Source organism: Malaclemys terrapin, chromosome 11 (genome assembly GCF_027887155.1).
Source record: "Malaclemys terrapin pileata isolate rMalTer1 chromosome 11, rMalTer1.hap1, whole genome shotgun sequence".
NCBI lineage: Eukaryota > Metazoa > Chordata > Testudines > Emydidae > Malaclemys > Malaclemys terrapin.
The window spans coordinates 24,494,923-24,520,559 of record NC_071515.1 but is presented as its reverse complement, the minus strand read 5'-3'; the positions used below and the strand labels follow the sequence as shown (position 1 = coordinate 24,520,559).

General features: G+C 39.7%; 1 protein-coding gene across 5 annotated transcripts in view; it reads right to left on the bottom strand.

Moving 5' to 3' along the window:
• SF3B1 (splicing factor 3b subunit 1) overlaps positions 1 to 24,340 on the bottom strand; it is a 41,570-nt gene extending 17,230 nt beyond the window's left edge. Inside the window, exons 1-6 of one of the 5 annotated variants that reach the window (XM_054043790.1) lie at positions 24,243 to 24,340; positions 11,099 to 11,265; positions 9,614 to 9,715; positions 9,023 to 9,137; positions 7,094 to 7,173; positions 105 to 174 (exon numbers count right to left, since the gene is read on the bottom strand). In XM_054043790.1, coding sequence (XP_053899765.1) covers positions 105 to 174; positions 7,094 to 7,173; positions 9,023 to 9,137; positions 9,614 to 9,715; positions 11,099 to 11,265; positions 24,243 to 24,270 — 562 coding nt within the window. In that variant the 5' untranslated portion in view covers positions 24,271 to 24,340. Of the gene's footprint in view, positions 1 to 104; positions 175 to 7,093; positions 8,956 to 9,022; positions 9,138 to 9,613; positions 9,716 to 11,098; positions 11,266 to 24,242 lie in introns of those variants that run through there. The other 4 variants (XM_054043787.1, XM_054043791.1, XM_054043789.1 and 1 more) reach the window with 4 other exon arrangements.
• Positions 24,341 to 25,637: the final 1,297 nt, after the last annotated feature.

The window sequence follows — 25,637 nt, the reverse complement described above, 5'->3', positions numbered from 1 at the left end:
GGGAACTAAGTGGATAAGGTCTTGGAGGATGAGTAGATAATGTCTCAGAAGCCACCCCAACATACTCCTGAGCGGATAAGGTCTCAGAGGCTACCACTACTTACTGGTGCAGCAACTCGGATCCATTTGTCTGCAGCAGGTAACATATACACCCCTTAGTGTGAGGGTCGCAACCTAGCATTAAGGAAAATGGCATTGGAAGGAATTAAGGGTTTAATATGAAGAACTTAGTATCACACTGGAGAAGTAGGTTAAATCTAAGGGCAGAACCTATGGACTCTCCAGAGAAGTATTAAGGGGAGAGTGGGATCAAGTGAAAAAGGAATTCCAGAGAGCAAGGAAAAAAGAGGTACATAAAAAATGAATGCTTGGCTGAGCACACCAGAGGTCTGTTGAATGCCACTGAAATTTTCAAAAAATAGAACACTTTGGCAACCATGGAAAAAAATCAATACCTAGTTTTTTCCCCCTAAAACAAAGAAAGCCCAAATCAAGACAGCAGTTTCTTAAGGATTGTTTTTGATGGCTAAAATTTTAAAAACAAAATGCGTCACCTTAAGGAATGAATGTATAAAGCATAAAGAATAAATGAAAGTTGTAGAGAAGGAAACAAACTAAATAGAAAAGATTCCTGAAAGGTCGAGAACACAATGCCTGTTACCTATTTGCAGGAATCCAAAGTAAAAAGCAGCTGTCTGTCAAAGGCTGTATTTAGTGAGTACAGCTTTTGCAGGCAAAGTATATGAAGTTAAAAAATAAGAGCAAAAAACCACAAAAGGTAAGTTCAGAGCCACCAAAAGAATTTGCCTGAGAAATGTGTCCCTTTGGGAGATAAGTAAGTGATTTAAGGAAAAAGAAAGAGAAGTTAAAAGGAGCTTTTGCACAAATGAACACTGCAGAGTTCAGAGGGAATTAAACGGTGGGGTTGTGAAATGTTACAGTGAAAGTGTTAAAGAGGATGTTGAAGGGTTAAAGAAGAGAATGCTTGGTTTGATAATGAAACCCAGTTATGGCAGTATAACTCATGCAATCACACCCAGATAGCTCAGTGGTTTGAGCATTAGCCTGCTAAACCCAGGGTTGAGAGTTCAATCCTTGAGGGGGCCATTTAGGGATTTGGGGCAAAAATCTGTCTGGGGATTGGTCCTGCTTTGAGCAGGGGGTTGGACTACATGACCTCCTGAGGTCCCTTCCAACCCTGATATTCTATGATTCTATGAAAACCCTTAGTAATCAAATTATACAAATGGGAGGTCAGGTGGTGACAACTACCACCACTATATGCAATTTCCCCCCAAGATGATTTCACAACTATTCTGAAGGAAATGGGCCCTTCCATTTAAATAATAATTCTAAATAATTGTGCTGGCTGCTGCAAATCAGTGACAATCTGATTTGAATAATGGGATTATGCATGATTTAGTCAAAATGACTAAAAAAGAAATAGGGATTTTGATATGGCTTGATTGGTTCTGAATATACTAGTGGGGATGTGATCTGGGTTTTATTGTGTAGAAAAATAAATAAGAGCAATGCAAGGGGCATTAATTAGCTCAAACAACAGATTTACTAGATTTTTTTAACAAATTGAAAATTGCCTGTCAGAGAAAGAAAAAAATTAAGTGCAACAATCAGCTTATTAAAGCCTCAGATAGCTGACACACACAAGGAAAATAAGGGAGTGAAAACAGCACTAACAACTAGGGCTGTCAATTAATTGCAGTTAACTCATGCAATTAACTCAAAAAAATTAATTGCAGTTTTAATCACACTGTTAAGCAATAGAATACCAAGTGAAATTTATTAAATATTTTTGGATTTTTTTTTTTTTTTTTTTTTACATTTTAAAATATATTGATTTCATTTACAACACAGAATACAAAGTGTACAGTGCTCATTTATATTATTTTATTACTAATATTTCCACTCTAAAAATGATAAAAGATAGTATTTTTTAATTCACCTAATACAAGTACTGTAGTGCAATCTCTTTATCGTGAAAGTGCAATTTACAAATGTAGGTTTTTTTGTTATGTAACTGCACTCAAAAACAAAATAATGTAAAACTTTAGAGCCTACAAATCCAATCAGTCCTACTTCTTGTTCAGCCAATCGCTCAAACAAGTTTGTTTACATGTACGGAACATAATGCTGCCTGCTTCTTATTTACAATGTCACCTGAAAGTGAGAACAGGCGTTCGCATGGCACTATTGTCGCCGGCTTTGCAAGGTACTTACATGCCAGATATGCTAAACATGCATATGCCCCATCATGCTTCGGCCACCATTCCAGAGGACATGCTTCCAGGCTGATTATGCTCGTTAAAAAAATAATGTGTTAATTAAATTTGTGACTGAACTCTTTGGGGGAGAATTGTATGTCTCCTAGTCTGTTTTACCCAAATTCTGACATATATTTCATGTTATAGCAGTCTCGGATGATGACCCAGCATGTTATTTGTTTTAAGAACATTTTCACTGCAGATTTGACAAAACGCAAAGAAGGTACCAATGTGAGATTTCTAAAAATAGCACAGCACTCCACCCAAAGTTTAAGAATCTGAAGTGCCTTCCAAAATCTAAGAGGGACGAGGTGTGGAGCATGCTTTCAGAAGGTGTAAGAGAGCAACACTCAGATGCGGAAACTACAGAACCCGAACCACTGAAAAAGAAATCAACTTTCTGCTGGTGACATCTGACTCAGATGATGAAAATGAACATGCATCGGTCCACAATGCTTTGGATTGTTATTGAGCAGAACCCACCATCAGCATGGACGCATGTCCCCTGGAATGGTTGAAGCATAAAGGGACAGATGAATCCTTAGGGCATTTGGCAAGTAAATATCTTATGACGCTGGCTACAACATTGCCATGTGAATGCCTGTTCTCACTTTCAGATGACATTGTAAACAAGAAGTGGGCAGCATTATCTCCTGCAAATGTAAACAAACTTGCTTGTCTGAGCGATTGGCTGAACAAGAAGTAAGACTGAGTGAACTTTGTTTAGTTTTTGAATGCAGGTTTTTTTTTTTTTTTTACATAATTCTACATTTGTAAATTCAACTTTCATGATAAAGAGATTGCACTATAGTACTTGTAATGGGGGAACTGAAAAATACTATTTATTGTTTTTTACAGTGCAAATATTTGTAATCAAAATAAATATAAACTGAACACTGTACACTTTTATTCTGTTTTGTAATTGATATCAATTTATTTGAAAATGTAGAAAACTTTGAGACACCTGAAGGGTTAACTAACAATGCTTTTATGAAGTATAACTTTTTTTTTTTAAAGTAGGTTATAAATGTTAAATATAAATTTGCAAATAAAAATAGGCACTAAAAGGATGGCCAGAACCAGGATAGTGGGAAAAGATCCTTGATCCCTTTTTCAGTAGTAAAACAACTAAAAACTGCAGAAGCAAAATCAATAATAATAAAATAAAATGACAATTCATCTCCAAGAATGGGCATAAGAGAAGCGGGCATATGAACAATGAACCTTAAGGTGTCTCTGAGTGACCAGAGAGTGACTTGTATAGGGGTACACGAACACTCTGTAAGCACAAAACAGTTCCACTTCATATAAATATTAAATTAATATACTCAATATATACTAATATAATATATAATTAAATTAATACAGCTAAAAAAATGTTATAGCGAATAAAAAGTGCAAGTTACATTAGTAAAGAAGACATACTACTTAATTAAAGTCCTACAAGGGCTCCAAAGAGGAGCCACAGTAGGCTCTTTTCTTTTTCACATGGCCATGTACTTTGAAAGCAGAAACAAACCCAGCACCAAGGAAAATCAGTAAATATAAGGTGTGAAGCCCAACCACTGAAATCCTATCCAAAAGTTCTGTTTAACTGTGGTGTAAAATAAATGTTACTAAGTGAGGAAAAACAAAAACCACATGGTGGAGTTTTGTAAATAAATTAAAAAAAAATAAATTAAAAAAATAAAAGTAAAATATCCTAAACTGAAAACAGGTGCAAATAATTTAGAGTTAAGACCTATTAAGGAAATGTTGTACAAAGATGTTTTGTTTATGTGTCAGTGTTACTGAATTTTACCATTCTGCATTTACCTAAAGGATTGTGCCCCCCTAAAATTTGGTGGAATATGGTTTAAAACTGTTTAAAGGACTTTCTGGACAAAAATGGAGCTTTTAGAATGCAGAAGACTGCCCAGATGGAGGCCAATGACACCAAAGGAAACTTAATAGGATTGGGACAGTAACTGGACTGTTTGAAATTAGTATGGCAATCTAAAAAACAGCTGACAGAGAGATGTATGGGAACATGACCAAGCATTTCAATAGAAGATACTGTACCAGCAAAAGTACTGCATCCACTGAATGAGCAAAACCAAGGATTCATTAATGAAGCTTTGTTAACTGCATATAATATATATAATATTATACAGTAACCCCTGGCTTAACGTAGTTACGTTCCTGAAAAATGCAACTTTAAGCAAAACAATGTTAAGCGAATCCAATTTCCCCATAAGAATTAACATAAATAAGGGGGGGGGACAGACACACACCCTGTGTGTGGGGGAGAGAGAGAGAGAGAGATGCCTCTTTAAATAAACTGACCCACTCTTAAGTGCATTGTCTTTTTAAGTGGATCAGGAAGTTGAGACAGCAGCTGCTGCCCCAAGCTCTCTCTGTGTCCCCTCCCTGCTCTATGTGGAGAAAGGGTAAGCAGGGTGCAGGAGTGGGGGGAGGGGAGACACCCTGACATTAACCCCCTCCTTCTCCTCCCTCCCCCCCCCGCACAGCAAGCAGGAGTCTCTGGGAGCAGCTCCAAGGCAGAGGGCAGGAGCAGCACAGGGCAGTGGGGGGAGGGACAGCTGAACTGCAGATTGATAGCCTGCTGGGGAGTGGGGAGCTGATAGGGGGGCTGCTGGTCCACCCTGGTTACAAGCCCCCACCAGCTAGCTGCAACGGGCTGCTCTTCCTGCAAGCAGTGGACAAAGCAGGCGGCTGCCAAACGAGGTGAGAAGGGAGCATTGCACAACTTTAAACGAGCATGTTCCCTAATTGATCAGCAACGTAACAACAAAACAACGTTAACCAGGATGACTTTAAGTGAGAAGTTACTGTAATGGCTTTTAAAGAAGTATAGCATTGAATCAATGTGTTCTAATATCATGTGAAGTATGTGGGGGGATACATGCTATCCAAAGTCAAAGCAGCCTTAAGTGAGTGATACGAAGCAAGAAAACTTGCTCTTTTATCACCCTAGAAAAGTTAAAAATGTGGGACAAGAGAGGTAACACCAGCTACTCAGGGTAAGAAAATTAACCAGGGTCCAATACCATGAAGTTAAATGCGAAACCACTGCAACCCATACAGGGTGGAAGGCGTTTGTTTTCCTTCCTCAAATACTGTTGCAAGCCACGAAAGATCTGGAAAGCCCCAGACATCCTGCTGTTTGCATCTAGGGGGATACTTACATATGCAGGTGTAATGTCTTACAGACAGAGTTGCTAGCATGTGAATTCACTCCAGGAGAACAGTACAGTTTAGATGCTGGAACATTCATAAAGAAAAAACTGCCTATGCTAGTGGTAACAAGTATTGTATGGCAGCTGAAGAGGACTATTTCTGGTACGGACCTAAGAATGGTACTTTAATTGGCCTAGGTACTGTTTCACACCTAAATTTCCTAGGGTAATAAATGGAAAAATTGTTATATTTTGTACCAGTTTTTTATAAAGTAATTAAAATAAAAGCAAAGTTAAAATTACAGCAAGATGCTCTAAAGGCAGAGCAAACTTATAATACAGAATTACGCCCTAATGAGTGAGGTGAGCTTTCACCCTGTGGCGTGTACTTTAAGCCTAATATTAATGGTAGTTCAAATAACTACAAGTACTATAGTCTTGGGAACTGGGTAGTTGCTGGGTAGTGAACTTAAAAAAGAAACCACAAAGAGGCAGGAATATGATGCAAATTAAATGAATGCCAATATAAATAACAAAAACAAAAGCAGTGGAATGTAGGCGTGGCTTGACCTGAGTAATTAGACATGCATGAGGCCTCACATCTTGGGAGACAGGACTACAGAGGTAAATGGATCAGCAGGCTGTACTAGCTAAGATAAGGGGTAACACCCAGAGAACCATTTACAATGGACAAGATAAATCAGGAATATGAAGATGAGGTAAAGAGTAAGTCATACATGGACAGAGCATGCTGTACAAGGACTGGTTCCTACAATGTAACCAAGCTAATCACAAAATGTATGATGTAATATATAGTAAATACAATGTCATATGTAAACGTATTTAAAGGAAAGGGTTTGCTCTAACTCTGGGTGTGTTGTATGCCAGGTACCCACTCCTTTTGCTTGAGCCTGATCAGCTCAAGCGTAGTTTGACTAGATGCCAATAAAGAAACCTCAGAGACAAGTTTGGAGTTAAGCTGAGTTCTTGGGAAGCGAGTGAATAAGGTATTGGGAGGCTACTGAACGGATAAGGTCTCAGAAGCCACCCCAATACGTGGGTTTCAAATACTGCAGCAAAAAAATGTCTTTAAAAACCTATTTGGAATCTATTCCAAATAGGGAAACCAGTTCAAAGTCTTCTAAAATACTTTATTTTTCTTTTAAAAACAAATTTAAATTTTAGGCCAAATTTAAAGAAACACAATCAACTCGAATTCTCTAGTGATTTAAAATTTTTTTTAAATGAACTAAGTGCACGTTCAGATATGATATCTGTCATCAGAATCCTCTGGCAATTGTTTCGGGGTTTTACAATCACTTTTTAAAACTCTCTCTCTTGTCTATGCTGCATGAAAGATCAACATGGGAATCTGACTATAACTGACTGAACAGGAAGTAATTTACTTTGTGCGTATTAAAGGAACAACAAAAAGATTTTCCTCCTCCATGGTTATCTTAGCTGTTATTTTGAACCCTAGTAGATAAGCTTTCAAACAAATGTGATATTTAAACAAGTAATAACCATTTACACATGAACACTGGATTTCAAAGGAGCCTAAGGCCCGCGTTCCTTTAAAAATCCAAGACAAAACAAATAAAGCATTAAGCTCAGATCAAAAAGATAACAGACCTCTTCTTTTGTTAAATGCTGTTCACGCATAACATCCATATATGTTCTGGCATTCATTTTAGGATCAGGTGTCTTCCCTCCTGCAGAAGAGAACAGCAACAGGACAGGAATACAATAAGTACAGGATAATCAAAAAAATCTACTTTTTTCATTGTCCTGCTCTAATATTATATTATTCCATAATCACTTAATTTTACTTTTTTGATTGAATTTTTTTAAAAATTACACGTATCTTACGTTTATTCAGTTTGTTGATCAATTTAACCTGTTTGAACACAAACATAACTACTGCAGTTTAAAACAAATATTTTAAAGCAGATAAAAATGATAAAATGACAACACAGTTAAGAGTCTTCAGAAGTGATGGGTTCCTGGGTTGCTAATCCGGAATACGTACACTTTCGTGCCTTTGTGTCCATCAGCAGTTCTGACTTCAAGCAGCAGAATAGAAGCCTAGAAAATTATCTCTTTACCATTAGTAACACTTTGGAAAGATATTTATATTCAAAACATTACCTTGTGTAAGCTGTTAAATCCTACTTGTTATCTGACTATGAATAACTACAGTATACCTAGATAATGATTCAAAATGTTTTAGCATAAAGACCAGTTTATACATTTGACAAATTTGGACAAAAAAAATCCTCTAGTTCTTTATTTTGAGGTGTCATATTGTAGAAGGGCTTCATTTTTTATATTATAAAAAAATGAAATTATACTATTTGACCCTCTCTTCTTCTGAAGGTACAATTACAATTGGGAGTTGATTGTAATACAGTACATTTACCATCACGATGATACTCACAGGCAAAAAGATTTTTGTATACCATGTTTTATTCTGTGTATCTTGAGTTTTTATTTTAACTTTTAAATACTTTACGGAAGCCCAAGTATATAAAAATGAGACTTATCATGGACACACTATTCTAAAAAAATGTGCAGATTTGCTATACAAGCAGTATAGCATTACAATTTAGGAAAAATAAAATTCTTAAACATTTTCTATACTGAAGATCATTGCCCAATTGGCAGTGTCATTCTGACACTAGCTTTGATAGGACTTTCCTTTGGAATACTTTTTCACCATAATTTACACAGGATGTGTTGAACTGCACCCTTAAGAATGCAGACAGGACTGGCATATAGCAGTACTGCTGTAGGAAAGAAATTAAGGACAGTTAGTATGGGCCTGTGAATTCTGACAAAACATGTTTATATCAATTATTACAATTAAGCAAGTAAAATAATTAATATCCCTATTAATTCATGCAGGCTGAAATTCTAATTTGTAAAACCTGCAACAGATTCTAATTTTAAGCAAACAGGCGCCTTATTTTCACTTGTGAAACTCACTCACCTGAGGAAAGCTTCCATCAGGCCCATTATGCCCCTTGTGCTGACTTGCATACTAAAATTAGCAGAACAGACTTGCACTATTAAAAGTATCAAAGTCTCTTTATATGCTTTTTGTTTCACTCAGCTATACTACCTGCATTAACATAAGATGGTAAGAATTATGTGCTCTATTTTGAGAATTAGCATTTCAAAAGCAATAATCCTGTAAATCTATGATTTGGAATGAAAACTTTCCATGTACTCAACGTACATTTATTTTGAGCACAAAATACATAAGTTGTTCAAAGTACAGTACACAACCCAAAACAAAATGAAAAGAGAAACCTTTAACCCTTTGTGTTTCTATGGCAATGGCTCATTATTTTCTTGTCCTTCTACCTGGAAAGAAAACTTGTGTTATAAAGATGAAAAATATGACATCTATGATTTCAACCAAATCTATAAAAATCTATATAAAAAAGGGGATGTTTAAAACAAAACTAAGTTCATAAGCATGCCAAAAGAAATCAAAGGGCTAAAGACAATTTAAGACAACAAACTTGATAAGATCTATAAAAAAGTGAAACCAATTACCATCTGCAAAAGGATCAAGACGCTCAGGAGAAATGATCATCATCCGTCTGTGCTTTTTATATTCATCTTCTCTATCTGCAATCTTCTGTGGACGATGTTCAGCAAAGGGATCATACTTAAAGTAAAGAATATTTGATTGTTAGCCCACTATACAAAATAGCAGCATGAAAGATATCTGATGAGTGGTAGAAAGGTAAACCCATGTGGGTTTCCAGTATTGTCATATAGGTTAGGATTTATTTTACAGTCTCAAATCATAAAACATCGGAACAGTAAACTGAGAGGAGATTACCCTTTACAACTGGAAAAAATGATTGCTACCAGTGAATTTCTGTCCAGCAGACACTCCTGACTAAACCACATTACCATGCTTTACATGAATTGCTTTCACTTAATTCGAGTTTGTTCTCCTCCTTATAAAGATGATTTTCAAGCACTTGACCCTGTTTTTAGTAATTATAGAACTGCCAGTTTCATAGTGAAAGAACTAATGGATAATATGTTGTAAAATGTTTTACTAAACACCAAAAACACTTACACTAAAAACCTAGAATGACTTTGCGCTATACTCATAAATTTAAGAAAATTCACCTGTTCAGTTGACTGTGGTATATCATTAAGTAATGCCACTGGAGCATGGTACCCTGGCTTCTTCTGACCAAGCAAACTTGTAGAGGAGTAGTCATCATCATCCTGTCAAAACAAAATTTTCAGAAAGATAAATATATTGTTTATTTTAAACTGCATATTGCAAGATTTACATTTTATAGCTATGGATTTCTATATTGTATCGAAATAGAACCAGCTACGTTTACTCTATACTTTAACCCCTGCTCATAAAGGTACAGTTTTACTCCAAAAAAATCAACTGCTGAGCAGATGATCCTACCTACGTTATTAAAATATAGCTTGCCAAGGTGCAGGCATCATGTGTTCTGCCACATGTTGCCAAGCATGAAGTAAATTGTCTATACTTGTTAAATAGAAGTACCAGATGATCTCCAACATCAATTGTTGGAAATGTAAGATGCCAGAGACATGTAATATACCTAATAAAAAGAATCTCCACTCTACACAATCTCCAGTAAAGCAATTCAATCTGAAATTATGAAAAGAAAATGGCTATGTGAATGACAAAATTTCAGGAGGGAATTCTGATGGGAGATCTGGGGGTGGGGGCTGGTAGGAATCAGAAACTTATAAAGAAACTGCCAACTCAATAATAGCTACTGAATCACAAACAGAATTCTAAACAAAATATTATTAGAAATTCTCATGTGGAAAGTACCTACAATATATATACTGTACATATAGTAATCTAACTATATTCAGTACAGACATTCCCTGCTACAGTTCAGTAGACAGTTTTAATAATACTATTAAATAGCTATTAAAAGTAAGCCATTTGAACTGAAATATTTGCAAAACAGTTACTAAATTGACTTTATCCCTTTCATTAGGAGGTCTGTTTTAAATGCAGCCTTTGACCTCTTCTAATGACAACTAATAGCACTTGACAAAAAAAAAAAAAAAAAAAAAAAACTAGTAAGCAAGTATCAAAATACCTACTATGTAACCAACTTTTGAATTACAAGTGTCAGCTTAGTTTTTGTTTTGTTTACTCTTCTCCTTACCCCATATACTCTTTTAAAGAGTATACCTGGGTTATTAAACTACACGGTCTACTTCTTTATAGGAAGAGGCTTTAATAGGCATTTTGTGACTATTCACACAACTAGAATTTTGGTTATGACTTAAAATATTTGCCTAAACTTTGTAAACATTGGGAGTGAATATTTTGACGGTCTTTTATTTAAGGACATTATTGAGGAGAGGAGTTAAATATCCACAAAAAGACAATCCCTTTTCTTTTCTCTCTTTTTATTCTTAGAATCTATATAAATTATATTTTAAATTTTACGCAGTTTGAAATTTTAAGATTAAAATATTCAATCTGTAAAGAAATCTGCTAGTTTTTTTCTTTATTTGACTAATTTAAAAATACTCACAGAAACAAAATTAAGATCTGAATTATTTTGACGGCTTTCCCTAAACCAAATAATATGTTTCACTTACATCTTCTAGTTCAGTTGCTGCAATAGAAGTCACATATCCAGCAAACCTGCTGTCACTGCCACCATAAATCTCTTGATCATAGTATCCTGTAGAATCAAGGCCTACTCCCTGAGCTTCATCAAGGGCAGCCTTTTTTCCTTGAATTTCTCGAATCTGTGCTTCAATATCTAGGAAGAAATAATCAATTTTAGTATTCTTATCTAGTTTGTTGTCAAAGCAAAGTTTACAAGCATGATAAGGAGTGAGACTTTTGAGAAAATCCAGCAAATAATATAGCAATATTTAACATTACACAGAAAAGACTGATTTTTTTCTCCCTATTCCAAAGTGATCCTCTTATACACCTCTACCCAGATATAACGCTGTCCTCGGGAGCAAAAAATCTTACCATGTTATAGGTGAAACCATGTTATATCGAACTTGCTTTGATCCGCCAGAGTGCGCAGCCCTGCCCCCCCGGAGTGTTACTTTACCGCGTTATATCCGAATTCATGTTATATTGGGTCGCGTTATATCGGGGTAGAGGTGTAGTAGCATCTCTCACGCACAATTATATTAGAACAATATCTTAACATACTGCAAAACATTTTTGCTTAAATTGAAATAATAGTTCTACTTCCTATACTGTGACTTAAAGGATATAGTTCATGTTTATTTATAACTAAGGCTATTATTTAGTCAGGGAGGAACCGCAGGGTACCCCCACTGGCCCTAGAACTCCAAGCCACTGCAGGCAGCAGGGTACCCCACAGTTCCTGGCTGCTGCAGGGTATTCCCCAAGCTCCCTGGCCGGGAACCCTACAGGTCCTGGCCGCAGGGGGGGATGGGGACCCCAAGCTTCTGGCCACTGCAGGCCCCCAGAGCTGCGGGCAGCTCCTAGCCCCTGCGCAGCTGCCTGCTGCAGGCGGTGTGGAGACCCATAGATCCCTATTTTGTCATGGATATTTTTAGTAATAGTCATGGCCAACCCGTGACCTGTCCATGACTTTTACTAAAAATATCTGTGACAAAATCCTATCCTCGTTTATAACAACTAGTGCTAACATTATTTTCTTTGTTCTGCTAAATATTCTGGGGGAAATTATTTTCCATATTTATTTTGCAATCTAATTTAAATTTGGACAGCAGAAACTGCATGCATTGAAAATCCTATTCCTCAATGCATGTAATGTATTCATACAAACGTTTCTTAATTGGTTAATATAATCAGAACCCTTCTAATAAATTATTCAATTCAGATAATTATAACTGGAATCCACGTGTAAAGTTACTTCATGAATAATTACAGTGGAGCTATAGTTAAGACCTCCTTTCTGTCTAAAGGTAAACTCTTCTAAATTCTCTAAAATCTGCATGCCTTGCAATTTGGTGTGCCACAGAAGGGCATGGGTTTGGGTAAGTGAGCCAAATTTGCGGGGTTCCTGAGATACAGCCTACCCCAAGTCTGTTCTTAAGATTGACACATTTTCAATTCTTTTTGAGCAGACCTAAGGATTAAACCAAAGTTCTAATCATGCCTAAAATGGCCTCAACTGTTCAACATTTATCTTAGCTAGTGAATGACACTCACTAACCCATTTCCCATTATTTATTTTTATTCAGCTATAAATGTATCTGTTTGCATGGGTATGGAATAAAAGTCTATTTTTGGAAACTTAATCTTTATTAGTTCACAACATATGCTGGGTAGGCATCATTCACAGACAACAGTATTAGGTGCATTTACAATGTTATATTACTATACAGACAGCACTCATCACAAGGTTCATACCAGGGTGCAAAAGAGCAATGCCAGGCAGAGCGCACTACAGTAGCACACATTACTGGAGCTCATTAATGAAGTGGTCTTTCGAAGGGCAGGTCTACACTACCGCGGGGATAGATTCATAGATTCTAGGACTGGAAGGGACCTCGAGAGGTCATCGAGTCCAGTCCCCTGCCCTCATGGCAGGACCAAATACTGTCTAGACCATCCCTGATAGACATTTATCTAACCTACTCTTAAATATCTCCAGAGATATATCTCAAACCTCCTTAGGCAATTTATTCCAGTGTTTAACCACCCTGACAGAAACTTTCTCCTAATGTCCAACCTAAACCTTCCTTGCTGCAGTTTAAGCCCATTGCTTCTTGTTCTATCCTTAGAGACTAAGGTGAACAAGTTTTCTCCCTCCTCCTTATGACACCCTTTTAGACACCTGAAAACTGCTATCATGTCCCCTCTCAGTCTTCTCTTTTCCAAACTAAACAAACCCAATTCTTTCAGTCTTCTTTCATAGGTCATGTTCTCAAGACCTTTAATCATGCTTGTTGCTCTTCTCTGGACCCGCTCCAATTTTTCCACATCTTTCTTGATATGTGGTGCCCAGAACTGGACACAATATTCCAGTTGAGGCCTAACCAGCGCAGAGTAGAGTGGAAGAATGACTTCTCGTGCCTTGCTCACAAAACACCTGTTAATACATCCCAGAATCACGTTTGCTTTTTTTGCAACAGCATCACACTGTTGACTCATATTTAGCTTGTGGTCCACTATAACCCCTAGATCTCTTTCTGCCGTACTCCTTCCTAGACAGTCTCTTCCCATTCTGTATGTGTGAAACTGATTTTTCCTTCCTAAGTGGAGCACTTTGCATTTGTCTTTGTTAAACTTCATCCTGTTTACCTCAGACCATTTCTCCAATTTGTCCAGATCATTTTGAATTATGACCCTGTCCTCCAAAGCAGTTGCAATCCCTCCCAGTTTGGTACCGTCCGCAAACTTAATAAGCATACTTTCTATGCCAAAATCTCAGTCGTTAATTAAGATATTGAACAGAGCTGGTCCCAAAACAGACCCCTGCGGAACCCCACTTGTTATGCCTTTCCAGCAGGATTGGGAACCATTAATAACAACTTTCTGAGTACAGTTATCCAGCCAGTTATGCACCCACCTTATAGTAGCCCCATCTAAGTTGTATTTGCCTAGCTTATCGATAGGAATATCATGCGAGACCATATCAAATGCCTTACTAAAGTCTAGGTATACCACATCCACAGCTTCTCCCTTATCCACAAGACTCATTATCCTATCAAAGAAAGCTATCAGATTGGTTTGAAACGATTTGTTCTTTACAGATCCATGCTGGCTATTCCCTACCACCTTACCACCTTCCAAGTGTTTGCAGATGATTTCCTTAATTACTTGCTCCATTATCTTCCCTGGCACAGAAAAACTAACTGGTCTGTAGTGTCCTGGGTTGTTTTTATTTCCTTTCCCTTTTTATAGATGGGCACTATATTTGCCCTTTTCCAGTCTTCCGGAATCTCTCCCGTCTTCCATGATTTTCCAAAGATAATAGCTAGAGGCTCAGATACCTCCTCTATTAGCTCCTTGAGTATTCTAGGATGCATTTCATCAGGCCCTGGTGACTTGCAGGCATCTAATTTTTCTATGTGAATTTTAACTTGTTCTTTGTTTATTTTATCTGCTAAACCTACCCCCTTCCCATTAGCACTCACTATGTTAGGCATTTCTTTAGACTTTTTGGTGAAGACCGAAACAAAGAAGTCATTAAGTATCTCTGCCATTTCCAAGTTTCCTGTTACTGTTTCTCCCTCTTCATTGAGCAGTGGGCCTACCCTGTCTTTGGTCTTCCTCTTGCTTTTAATGTATTGATAAAAAGTCTTCTTGTTTCCCTTTATTCCTGTAGCTAGTTTGAACTCATTTTGTGCCTTTGCCTTTCTAATCTTGCCCCTGCATTCCTGTGTTGTTTGCCTATATTCATCCTTTGTAATCTGTCCTAGTTTCCATTTTTTATATGACTCCTTTTTATTTTTTAGATCATGCAAGATCTCGTGGTTAAGCCAAGGTGGTCTTTTGCCACATTTTCTATCTTTCCTAACCAGCGGAATAGTTTGCTTTTGGGCCCTGAATAGTGTCCCTTTGAAAAATTGCCAACTCTCCTCAGTTGTTTTTCCCCTCAGTCTTGATTCCCATGGGACCTTACCTATCAGCTCTCTGAGCTTACCAAAATCCACCTTCCTGAAATCCATTGTCTCTATTTTGCTGTACTCCCTTCTAGCCTTCCTTAGAATTGCAAACTCTATGATTTCATGATCACTTTCACCCAAGCTGCCTTCTACTTTCAAATTCTCAATGAGTTCCTCCCTATTTGTTAAAATCAAGTCTAGAACAGCTTCCCCCCAGTAGCTTTTTCAACCTTCTGAAATAAAAAGTTGTCTCCAATGCAGTCCAAGAATTTGTTGGATAGTCTGTGCCCCGCTGTGTTATTTTCCCAACATATATTTGGATAGTTGAAGTCCCCCATCACCACCAAATCTTGGGCTATGGATGATTTTGTTAGTTGTTTAAAAAAAGCCTCATTCACCTCTTCCATCTGGTTAGGTGGCCTGTACTAGACTCCTAGATGCTCTGAGACTGATGTAATGGCGTCGATTTAGAGGGTCTAGTGAAGACCCGCCAAATCGACTACAGATCACTCTCCAGTCAACTCCTGTACTCTACCCCCGACAAGAAGAGTAAGGTAAGTCAACGGGAGATTTTCTCCTGTCAACCCCCGTGGTGTAGACCCCGCGGTAATTCGACCTAAGGTATGTAGCTGGAGTTGCATAGTGTAGGTCAATTTACCACCGTAGTGTAGACATAGCCAAAGCCTCAGTACACCAAATAGCTCTAGTCTGAGCTCTTCTTACTCCTCTGGTATCCAGCTGCTCAAAATCAGGAGACAGCCATTCTACCTTCATGTTCCCTCCCTCCTCCCTCAGCACCAACTTTCCCCCCTTTGCTTCATAGATATTATGCAGGACACAGCAGGCAGCTAAAACTATTGGGATTTTTTTTCACTGAGTTTCAATCTTGTCAGTAGACAGCACCAACAACCTTTCAAACAGCCAAAGGCACATTCAACTGTCATTCTGCATCTGCTGAGCCTGTAACTGAAGCACTCCTTGGAACTGTTGAAGCAGCTGGTGCACAGCTTCCTGAGCCATGGGAGTAAGGGGTAGGCTATGTCTCCCAGGATCACTATTGGGATTTCAACATCCCCAATGGTAATCTACCAATCTGGAAAGAAAGTCCCTGCTTGCAGCTTTCTGACCAGAACCTGTGTTCTTAAAGATGCACCTTCTCTGATCAGCCCACACTGATGTTGCAAAGTGTCCCCAGTGATCCACTAATGCTTGCATTACCACAGAATGTTGATGTACTCTGTGGCAAGGTGGTCTAGGGCCAAAATAGATGGCATGGCATGCATCTCCCTATCGCTCCACCGCATTTTGGAAACCCCATTGCTGCAAAACCATAATTTTCTGCACATTGCCCAGCGTCACAGTCCTTTGACTGATCTGTAGCAATCGGGCACTGCAAGTTCCCACAGAGCAATCACCACTTGCTCCTCCTCTGTCAGTGCAGCTCTCAGTTTGGTGTCACTGCTGGAGGGCTCTGCACACAGATCCAGGAATGTGGCCTTGTGTATCCGAAAATTCTGCAGCTACTGCTCCTTATCCAAAACCTGCATAACAGTGCAAACCCAACAGTCGGTGCTCGTTTACCAGGTCCACAACCAGAGCTCCACCATCTGCAGCTGCTCCGTGAATACTGCCAATAACTTTGAATTGTTTTTTTCTATGTCCAACAGCAATCTAGCCTCCAAGGAATCGTCATGTTCCCTGCAGCTCCTCTGGTGGCTTTGCAAATACTGCAAGATCAGGTGCCCCATGCTCGCAGTGCTCATCAGAATAGTAGAGCTGTGCAGGATCCATACTTCTGACACACATGGCAGACAGTGAGAAGGGATGTGCAGGTTTGCGGGGATTTTGAAAAGAGGCACAAAACATTATGGGATAGAACATTGTATTATGAGATGCTGAAATCATGTTCCCAGCACCCCTGCATGACTCATTTGGCCCCATGAGGCATTGCAAAACCTTCCCAAAACACCCTGCACTAGATGGTGGCACATTGCACAGTGTGATAGCTACCAATAAACACTGCTATCTGCACTGATGCACGTGCTAATGAGGACGTGTACCGCTGACACAAGTAGGATGACCAGATAGCAAGTGTGAAAAATTGGGACACTTTTTTCCAGGGCAAGAGGGCGAGGGATATAATTGCATATATAAGACAAAGTTCCTAATATCAGGACATCTGGTTACCCTAGACACAAGGAGCATAGTGTGGGCATGCAAAAGCAATTTAATTACTGCAGCAGCTGTATGCCAACGTAATATAGGTTGACATAAATTGGTAGTGTAGATAAGGTCTCAGATGAACACACAAGTTCACACCCCTCAGAGCTACTGTTTCAGGTTGTATTCATCTCCATGGGGTGCTCTCCTGAGACCTAAAACATTGAGATCAATAGACTACTTCACACTTCTCAGAGCCTCCTATTCTTTCTTGATTATCCTGTGCTGGAAAACTGGATACAGCAAAGCAGTCGCTGATGATTAGTTTCATAACATATTACAGTGGAGCACCACCTCTCCAGCTGTTAAGATTGAGAAGACTTTTCTGTTTAAAGGGTGATTATTCTAAGTGATCTAAAATACACATGTTTACTCATGAAATTTGGCTTGGTTATCCAAATTTTGGGTCATTTGAGCAAGAGGTTCCTGAGATACAGTCCACCTGAAAAAAACAGCTTGTATTAAGGTTCACAGGTTCTACCAATGTTTTTTGTACACATCTGGTCCGTGAATGGCTTAATGGGACAGCAAAGGGAGGGTAAGCTAGAAATGGCAGTGGTGGGATGTACCTTCCAGGGCAGGAGGGAAACACACCAGTCTTCTCTAACTCAGTTGAAGTTACTGTAACTAGCATATAATAAAACCATCAAGTTTTTTTTAGACATAAACCATGTCTGATTTTTCTCACTGACCCCGTAAGCCTACATTCCAAACATTTCAAAGTACAACCATTATCCCACTTGACTATAACAAAGTATATGGGGGGTGGGGCACTTAGGAATCACATAGCAACCATGTGGCCTATGGGGTGAACAATGGACTGGAACTCAGAAAGTCTGGGTTCTATTCCCATTCTGCCACTAGCATGCTGGCTCACCTTGGCCAACTCACTTCACTGCTCTGGGCCTCACTTTCCCCATTTGTGCAATGGAGATCATGATATTTTTCTCCTTGGTAAAGTTCTTTGAGATCTACTGATGAAAAGTGCTATATAAGAGCTAAGTATTATCATTACCTGGCAGAAGTAGCATTTCAGCTACACACATTACAACTGCCTAAATGACCACTAACTCCTACCAACATTTTTCTGTTAAAAAAAAAAAAAAACCCTAAGAAATTAATTGACAAAGGACTTTGTTAACACGGAGTTAAGGTTGCCCAGTGGTATCTCATGCCATTCCAGCAATTCAAGTTCGGCAAACTGAAACTTCTGGTAAGCAGGATATACAGAGTTATAGTACATGTCCATGCAACTTTAACTCTGCCCTCTGAGTGATGCCCCAACAAACTAATCGCATATATACCCACACTCTGGCACCTCCCAATGAAATGAATGGAAGCTTTGCCACTATCTTCAATGTAAGCAGGATCAGGCCCTAAATCAACTAGAGTTATAATAAAACTATAACAATGCCAGACATTCACTACCTCCCAAAGACTCAAACGTGCAACTCCATTATATTCCCAACCAAACCAGCAAACAAGAAATAAGAAACTATTTGTCCCTAGAACTGTTAGAGGTTATAATTGTAAATGGGATTATAGTGTGCGCCTGCCATTTATAATGCCACACCAAGAATTAAATTTGCAATTATAATTTAATATTACAATTACTCAAAATACGTCACAGTGATAGCAAAGATGTGGATTCATCAGCAAAGAGGACAGAAATCCCCACAAAACGTCTGGCTGTATTTGTACTCCTATTGTACTTCATTTCAATAGAGAAAGACATTATCTGATCAAAACTGGAGGAGGCAATTTCAGCAGGCCAAACAATTACACAACTCAATACTTGACCAGAACACTGGGTTTATACCCCACACTTGCAGAAATCCCATGAACATTTGTAATGACCATAAGTGGTCTAATGATCAATTTTTAAGAAGCACTATCAGCTGGTATATCATCTTAGGATAATTAAAGCTGAAAGGGTTTTTTTTAAACCTTTCACTATTTGTGTTCTTTATTATCACTCTTCATTTCATTTCTACTTTCCAGGATGAATGGATTTGTCAGATTTATTTTCCAGTTATCTTGCATTAGACACCAGGCTGGGTCACAAATCCTGTAAAATTTTTAAAACTAAATTAAAAACTGTTAAGTTTTAAAAATTTTACAGGATTTGTGACCCAACCTGGTGTCTAAAACTTTATTTTCATTAAAAGCTACTAATATTAGGTTTTGTAAAACTTATTTTAAAATCTGGAATCTTGGGCCACATAGAAACACAGAGTCAAATCAAGCTAACTTTGAAGTATCTCTAAAATGGCCTTTTAGGATTCCAGGTTTATAGTGGATCACTGATTCCACCTAAAAACAGCTTAGTTTAGAAAAAAACATCTTTTTAACTGTATCTGTCAGCTCTACAAACTCAAAATCAGATTGGAAATCAAAGCTGGATTTCTTTCCTCTCACACACTGTCACTAATAATTAAAAAACACCGCAGGTCAAATTATGGTAGGCATTACAATGGAATGTTTTGTACATATGCAACTGAGGGAATAATTTGACCTGACAAATCCTTAACTGGTTACCATGTGTGAAAATTAAAGAACCCAGTCTGAGGGCTCAGGTGCAGTTTTCAGGGCTGCTGGATAGAAAAATGGATTTTAATTGTGAGCAAATCTGATATGGAATCATTGAGATACGACGACTATGGAACCTCACCATGCCACTTTTGTGGTATTTTTCACAGCAGAATAGTAGTCTCTCTTTCTAAAAAGACAGTAACTAAAACACCACAGTGCCTCTTAGTATAAGGTCAGCATTGATTTAGGCCCCAATTCTGCATTCCTTGTGTACCCACACAACTGTTTGTTTTCAACAGGAACAGGCTACAAAAGTTTCCCATCATTACCAGTGGTTCAGTTACACCATGATATCACTCAAATAACCAAGGCATCAATATCTGTCATGTCTTACGGACTATGTTGTGTAAATCAGTTTCTGTGACAGTGCTTAAAACAACCCTCTGGAGCCTTATCAGTTCTACCACCAATAGAATTGAACATGTTGTAGCAATAGTGAAAGTTTTGTGGCAAGACAGTCTAGTGAAGACACCCCTTTAAAAGGAAAAGCTCAATCAACATGGCAGAGGTAGGCTACAGCAAGTGTTTTTTGTAGAGCTCATCATACAACTCCTGATCAGACACAACCCCGCTTAGTGTAGGAAATCAAAGACAGGTAGCATGATTGCATATTTTAAAAGTACTATGCTAGGCAGCAAAGACTTTAGTTTAAGATCAGTTAAAAGGCTTATTTAAAGGCAGTTAATGAGCTTGGTGACTTTCTATTTATCTTGAAAAATCCTGGCAAAATTAAATGATTATCATCTCAGGCCCGATTCAGCAAAACATTTATTTAAGTGCTTTACTGATTTGGGACCTTAATATAAATGTATAGAATCGTTAATTTAAGTCTGAAGAGGAACTACACTTTTCTCAAAAGAAAACTGCATTCCAATTCTTTCTTCACTTTTAATATTGAAGAAAATTATAATATCTGACAACATGAAAGTATTAATTCTTCCTTTTCTGCATTTCACCCTATTTTGTAACTTTTATAAACCATAGTATTTAAACAAAGCATAGTATCATGAGTATGATTTAGCTAGAAAAACAGGTATTGAGCACTGAGTCTTTACAAATACAACTGATATCTTCAAGTTAAAAATAATTTAGACAAAGCACTTTTTTTTCCAAAAAATGTGATAACCGAATTCACATTGGTAGTACCTTATGCCACAAACAGCTCCATTTACTTCAGTTGACTGCTTGTGGAGTAAGGTACTATTCAATGTGAGAAAAGGTATAAGAATCTGGCCCGGTATTAACATATTATATTAAAGAAATATTTTTAATTTAATTTACTTTTCCCAATTCACTCTGTTTATTTTTTGTCTACTTTAGTTAGACTTTGTCTACACTACCAGTTTTTTTTTTTTTTGGTCGGTAAAACTTTTGTTGGTCGGGGTTGTAAAAAAAAAAAATTGCCAACACAGCTAATGCTGCTCATTAGGGGTAGTTTAATTATGACGGCAGGGGTACAGCTGTGCCTCTGTAAGGTCCATAACATAGACAAAGCCTTAGTTTGGACATTGAGCACACTTATTCAGTTTCACTTTTGTTTCTAGCGAATCCCTTTAGATGCTCATACATAAGCAAAATAATTATACCTGACAGCTTCCCTTTAAATTATCCAGTTGACACTAAGAATTTGAAGCTGTTAATTTCTCTGTTCTGATCCCTGGAAAATTGCTTTATGATAATTTTTTTTTCCTCAGACACCCTTCTTGGAACATATAGCTATATACTACAACATTCTGCAGTTGTAACACTGAACACACTACCAAAAAGTTTTTCCAAAACACGAATGTGGTTATTCATGTTGATTCATTTGTGATCCAAGGCTAACACCTTGGCCGTTAGACTAACCAACCCTGCAAACATGCTCATGCTTAGTCCATAGTCCCTTTAAGGCCAATGGAGTATGAAGTTAGTTAAATGAAGCATGTGCATGCTTGCAAGACTGGAATTTATATTTGTATTGTTACCATTTTTGGTAAATTATGGTTATGAAGTCTGGTAGCACAGACAAGACACCAAAGAAACTCAGTGGCCCTGGCAACCCACAGAATACTCAGATTCTCTGCACAATGATAGGCCTTATCTATACTTAAAATGTAGGTTGACACACCTACGGTACTCGGGGGTTTGAACAATCCACAACCCTGAGTGCTGTACCTATGCTGACCAAACCCACAGCAGAGAGGTGGCATTCTTAAAGTGACAGAAAACCCCCTTCCGTCACTGTACGCTACATCTACACTGTGTACCTACGCTGGCATGGCGACAGTGCTGTAACCATGCTGCTATAGTCCCCATAGCATAGACATGGCCACACTGTCATAGAGTTTAAGGCCAAAAGGAATCATCAGATTATTCAGTCTGACATCCTGTACATTCATAGGCCACCAACATCACCCCAGCATCCATACACTACTCCCAATAACTGTCAAGTATCAGAGGGGTAGCCGTGTTAGTCTGAATCTGTAAAATTGTCTTGCATCTGAAGAAGTGAGGTTCTTACCCACGAAAACTTATGCTCCCAATACTTCTGTTAGTCTTTAAGGTGCCACAGGACCCTCTGTTGCTTTTCCCAATAACTGAAATTAGACCAAGGTATTACAGCCCACAGACAGACAGACAGGAGGGATTGAGGTGCACCAATGCCCAAGGCCTCCGAAATGACCAAGAACTAATTAAATTAGATCTACTCAGATAATCCCAACAAATGACCTGCACCCCATGCTGCAGAGGAAGGTGGAAAAATTGCAAGATCACTTCACCTGAATAAATGTCATATATACTACAGTGCACAAACTCATTGCAAACTTTAGAAAAAGAGAGCTTCTCTGACAAAATAATGTAAGCTTTCCTGTGCCTTGTCTCCCAAACTGGAACTAGATCTGCAGCTCTTGTGAACTATTAAGAGCTCCCAAGAGCTAGCATTCGTGCACAGGAGTTCCTCCGAAGTAGAAAGCTTTGTAACTAATTCATCATTTGCACATAATTCAGTAGTAACATATGCACCCTATCTACATTACAGGGTCCACCATCACAACCATCAGTGGAGCTGCACTAGTAAATTATGGTTATGAAGTCTGGTAGTACAGACAAATCCTGGCAGATCAACACCCTCCATTTGAGTCATGTATGATGCATTCAAATAGAAATTGTTTATATGTGTGGTGGACTACTAAGTGCCCTTGTTCTATCAGTTATCTCACAATTAGCTTTAAAGCGGTTTCAAGAGTAGGAAGTATTGCAGACATATTGTGGCAAGGCAGTTTTTGCATATGTTCAGTTGGGGAAATGAATCTGGCTACAAATAACCCAAATAAACCTTTTATAACAGCAGTTACTATAATGACAAATTAAGGGCCCAATCCTGCAACTGACTGTGGTTGAAGAGATCCTTTTACACCCACTCAGAGCCTCAATTAAGTCAACGGTGCTCCTACCATATAGAATTGGGCTCTCATCAGGACAGATTACTGTATAACCTCACTTGGGCAGAGTGGCTAACTATTTCAGGAACGTCACACTTGGGCACTTTATAAGTGACAAGTGTCTCTATTCACCCTAGCAACCCAGTATTAACTACTTTATTACAAAATAAATACTATTGATATGGAGGAGGTCGAGCGAAAGAGAGACTACGCAAGAAGATCAACTAGTGTTACCAATTCCCAGTCTCTGGTGTGGAAGGATAGTAAATTATAACATGCAGTATTTAATAAGTGTTTCTGGACTTGCCATCTGTAACGCGGGAATACCACCACACTTTTTAGTCAGTAGGAGACAATAACCCGTGTTTGTATTTCTAAATGGAAGGCAACGAGAATGGGAACACGGAGAGAGCCTGGGGAGCGAGGCGGAGTTTCCGTCATTGAATCACATCCAGACTGGATCCGCACATGGCTCGCCTCTACACGGAGCCGGGAAGGCGACTGAGCAGGACAGAGCCGGGCTCCGACCCGAGGCGGACCGGGGGCTCGCGGGCCAGACATCACCTTCAGAAAACGAAGCGCAGCCGCTCCCGCCAGCCCCCGCGTCGCCTTCGTGCCCCTCTGCGCCCGCCCCCATGTTACGGCGTCCACCACCCCCGCTCTCCTCGCTCGGCGCCCGCCGCTAACCCATCGCCGCTCTCCCGCGGCGGGGCGGCCCGGATGGTGCCAGGCAAGGCCAGACCGGGGTGGGGGAGGGGGGCCTGGAACAGACGCAGGCAGAGACGCCATTACACACAGGCCCTGCCCACTCGCCCGCTCCTCCACCCAGCGCTTGCCGCGGCCTGCGCCGCTCCCCTCACGGTCAACCGGGCCCGGCGACAGGGTGCACGAGGGCAACAAGGCGCGCGCACCCGAGCGGGGGTGGCTCCATTTCTCACCTTCGTGGGTCTTGGCGATCTTCGCCATTTTGTGCAGCGCGAACAACACCGAGACGGAACTGGAGCTCCCAGTCCCCAGCCACTTCCGCTACGAGGGGAGGGGGGAAGGGGAGACTTACTGCGCAGGCGCAATGTACGTCAGCTAGCGACGGTCCGAGGCGACGGAGACTCACTGCGCAAGTGCGGTTGCGTCGACGGGGCGGGGGCGACAGTTGCGCAGGCGCAGTGCGTCGACGGGGGCGACAGTTGCGCAGGTGCAGTGCTGGGCCTCACGGGCTTGAGAAAGCGCCAGGGGGAGTCTAAGGGGACGATTCTTTGTAGCGGGCACCCCCCCACACGTTTGCCTGTTACCCTCAGCGTGTTTGGCTTCGTTGTAGCGTGACAGGCAGCCCCCTCCTGAGGGCTCAGCGCTGGGTGGAGCTTTTCCTAGCTCCGCCCAGTGGGGATGCCAGAGCCAGATGCCGCTCGCAGGACGCTGTGCCCATGTCAACGCTTGCTACGCTGCTTGGCGGGGCTCGGATGTCCTGCTGGGCTCGCCCATGGAGCCTGGGTGCCCGGCTGTGTTCTGCCAGGCGCCGTTCCTCTGGAGATGACAGATTGGGGTGCTCTCTAGACCCCCCCCCCGGCCTGGCACGAAAATGTGATGTCACTCACAGCAAAGTGTGCGGATGCTCATTGCATGGGCCTTTTCTCCTTTCTTACCCGCTTTGAGAGCAGCGAGACAGTTAATGCTGACATTTTAATTCTCATAATTGGATCTCTGAGTTAAAACCTCACTGAGATTAATGAGGCAGTTCACATCCCTCAAAGATATTGTCTCAGGTCCAGAAAACGGAGGCAGAAGTCACTAAATCAGTTAGGCTTACGTTATATTTTGGAAGTTATATTCATAACAATAAGAGCTACAGACGTTTTCAAAAAAACATTCTGGAGCACAAGATGGTGGATCAGGAATATAGGGAATGCTATGTATTCTCCCCCAGGTTGAGTCGTGTCCATGCTATTGGTGCCAGCTGTTCCTTTGCCTTTCACAGTGCTAGAAGATTGTAGCAGCATGCCAAGAAAGTGTCAGCTTATCCTCAAACTGTGACAGAGTTCCACCTGAGTGCCAATGTGCTGACTGGAATGATATAGCACAGTGTGGCAACACGATTGCTCTGCCTGGGACCTGCAAGCAGGCCCAAAACCCACAGCACAGGAAATCAGTATAACCCTGAAACGGCTTGGAGAGACATCTGATCTACTCTATCTATCACTGCTGATCTGATGATGACCCTGCAGTAACACTACAGCAAGTAGCAGTGCTTGAGGCTGCTATTTTAGAATACAGGAGCATTATTACTTACGAGTATGGGCAGCAGTGTGTCACCACCATGATTTCTGTAATGTTTAAGT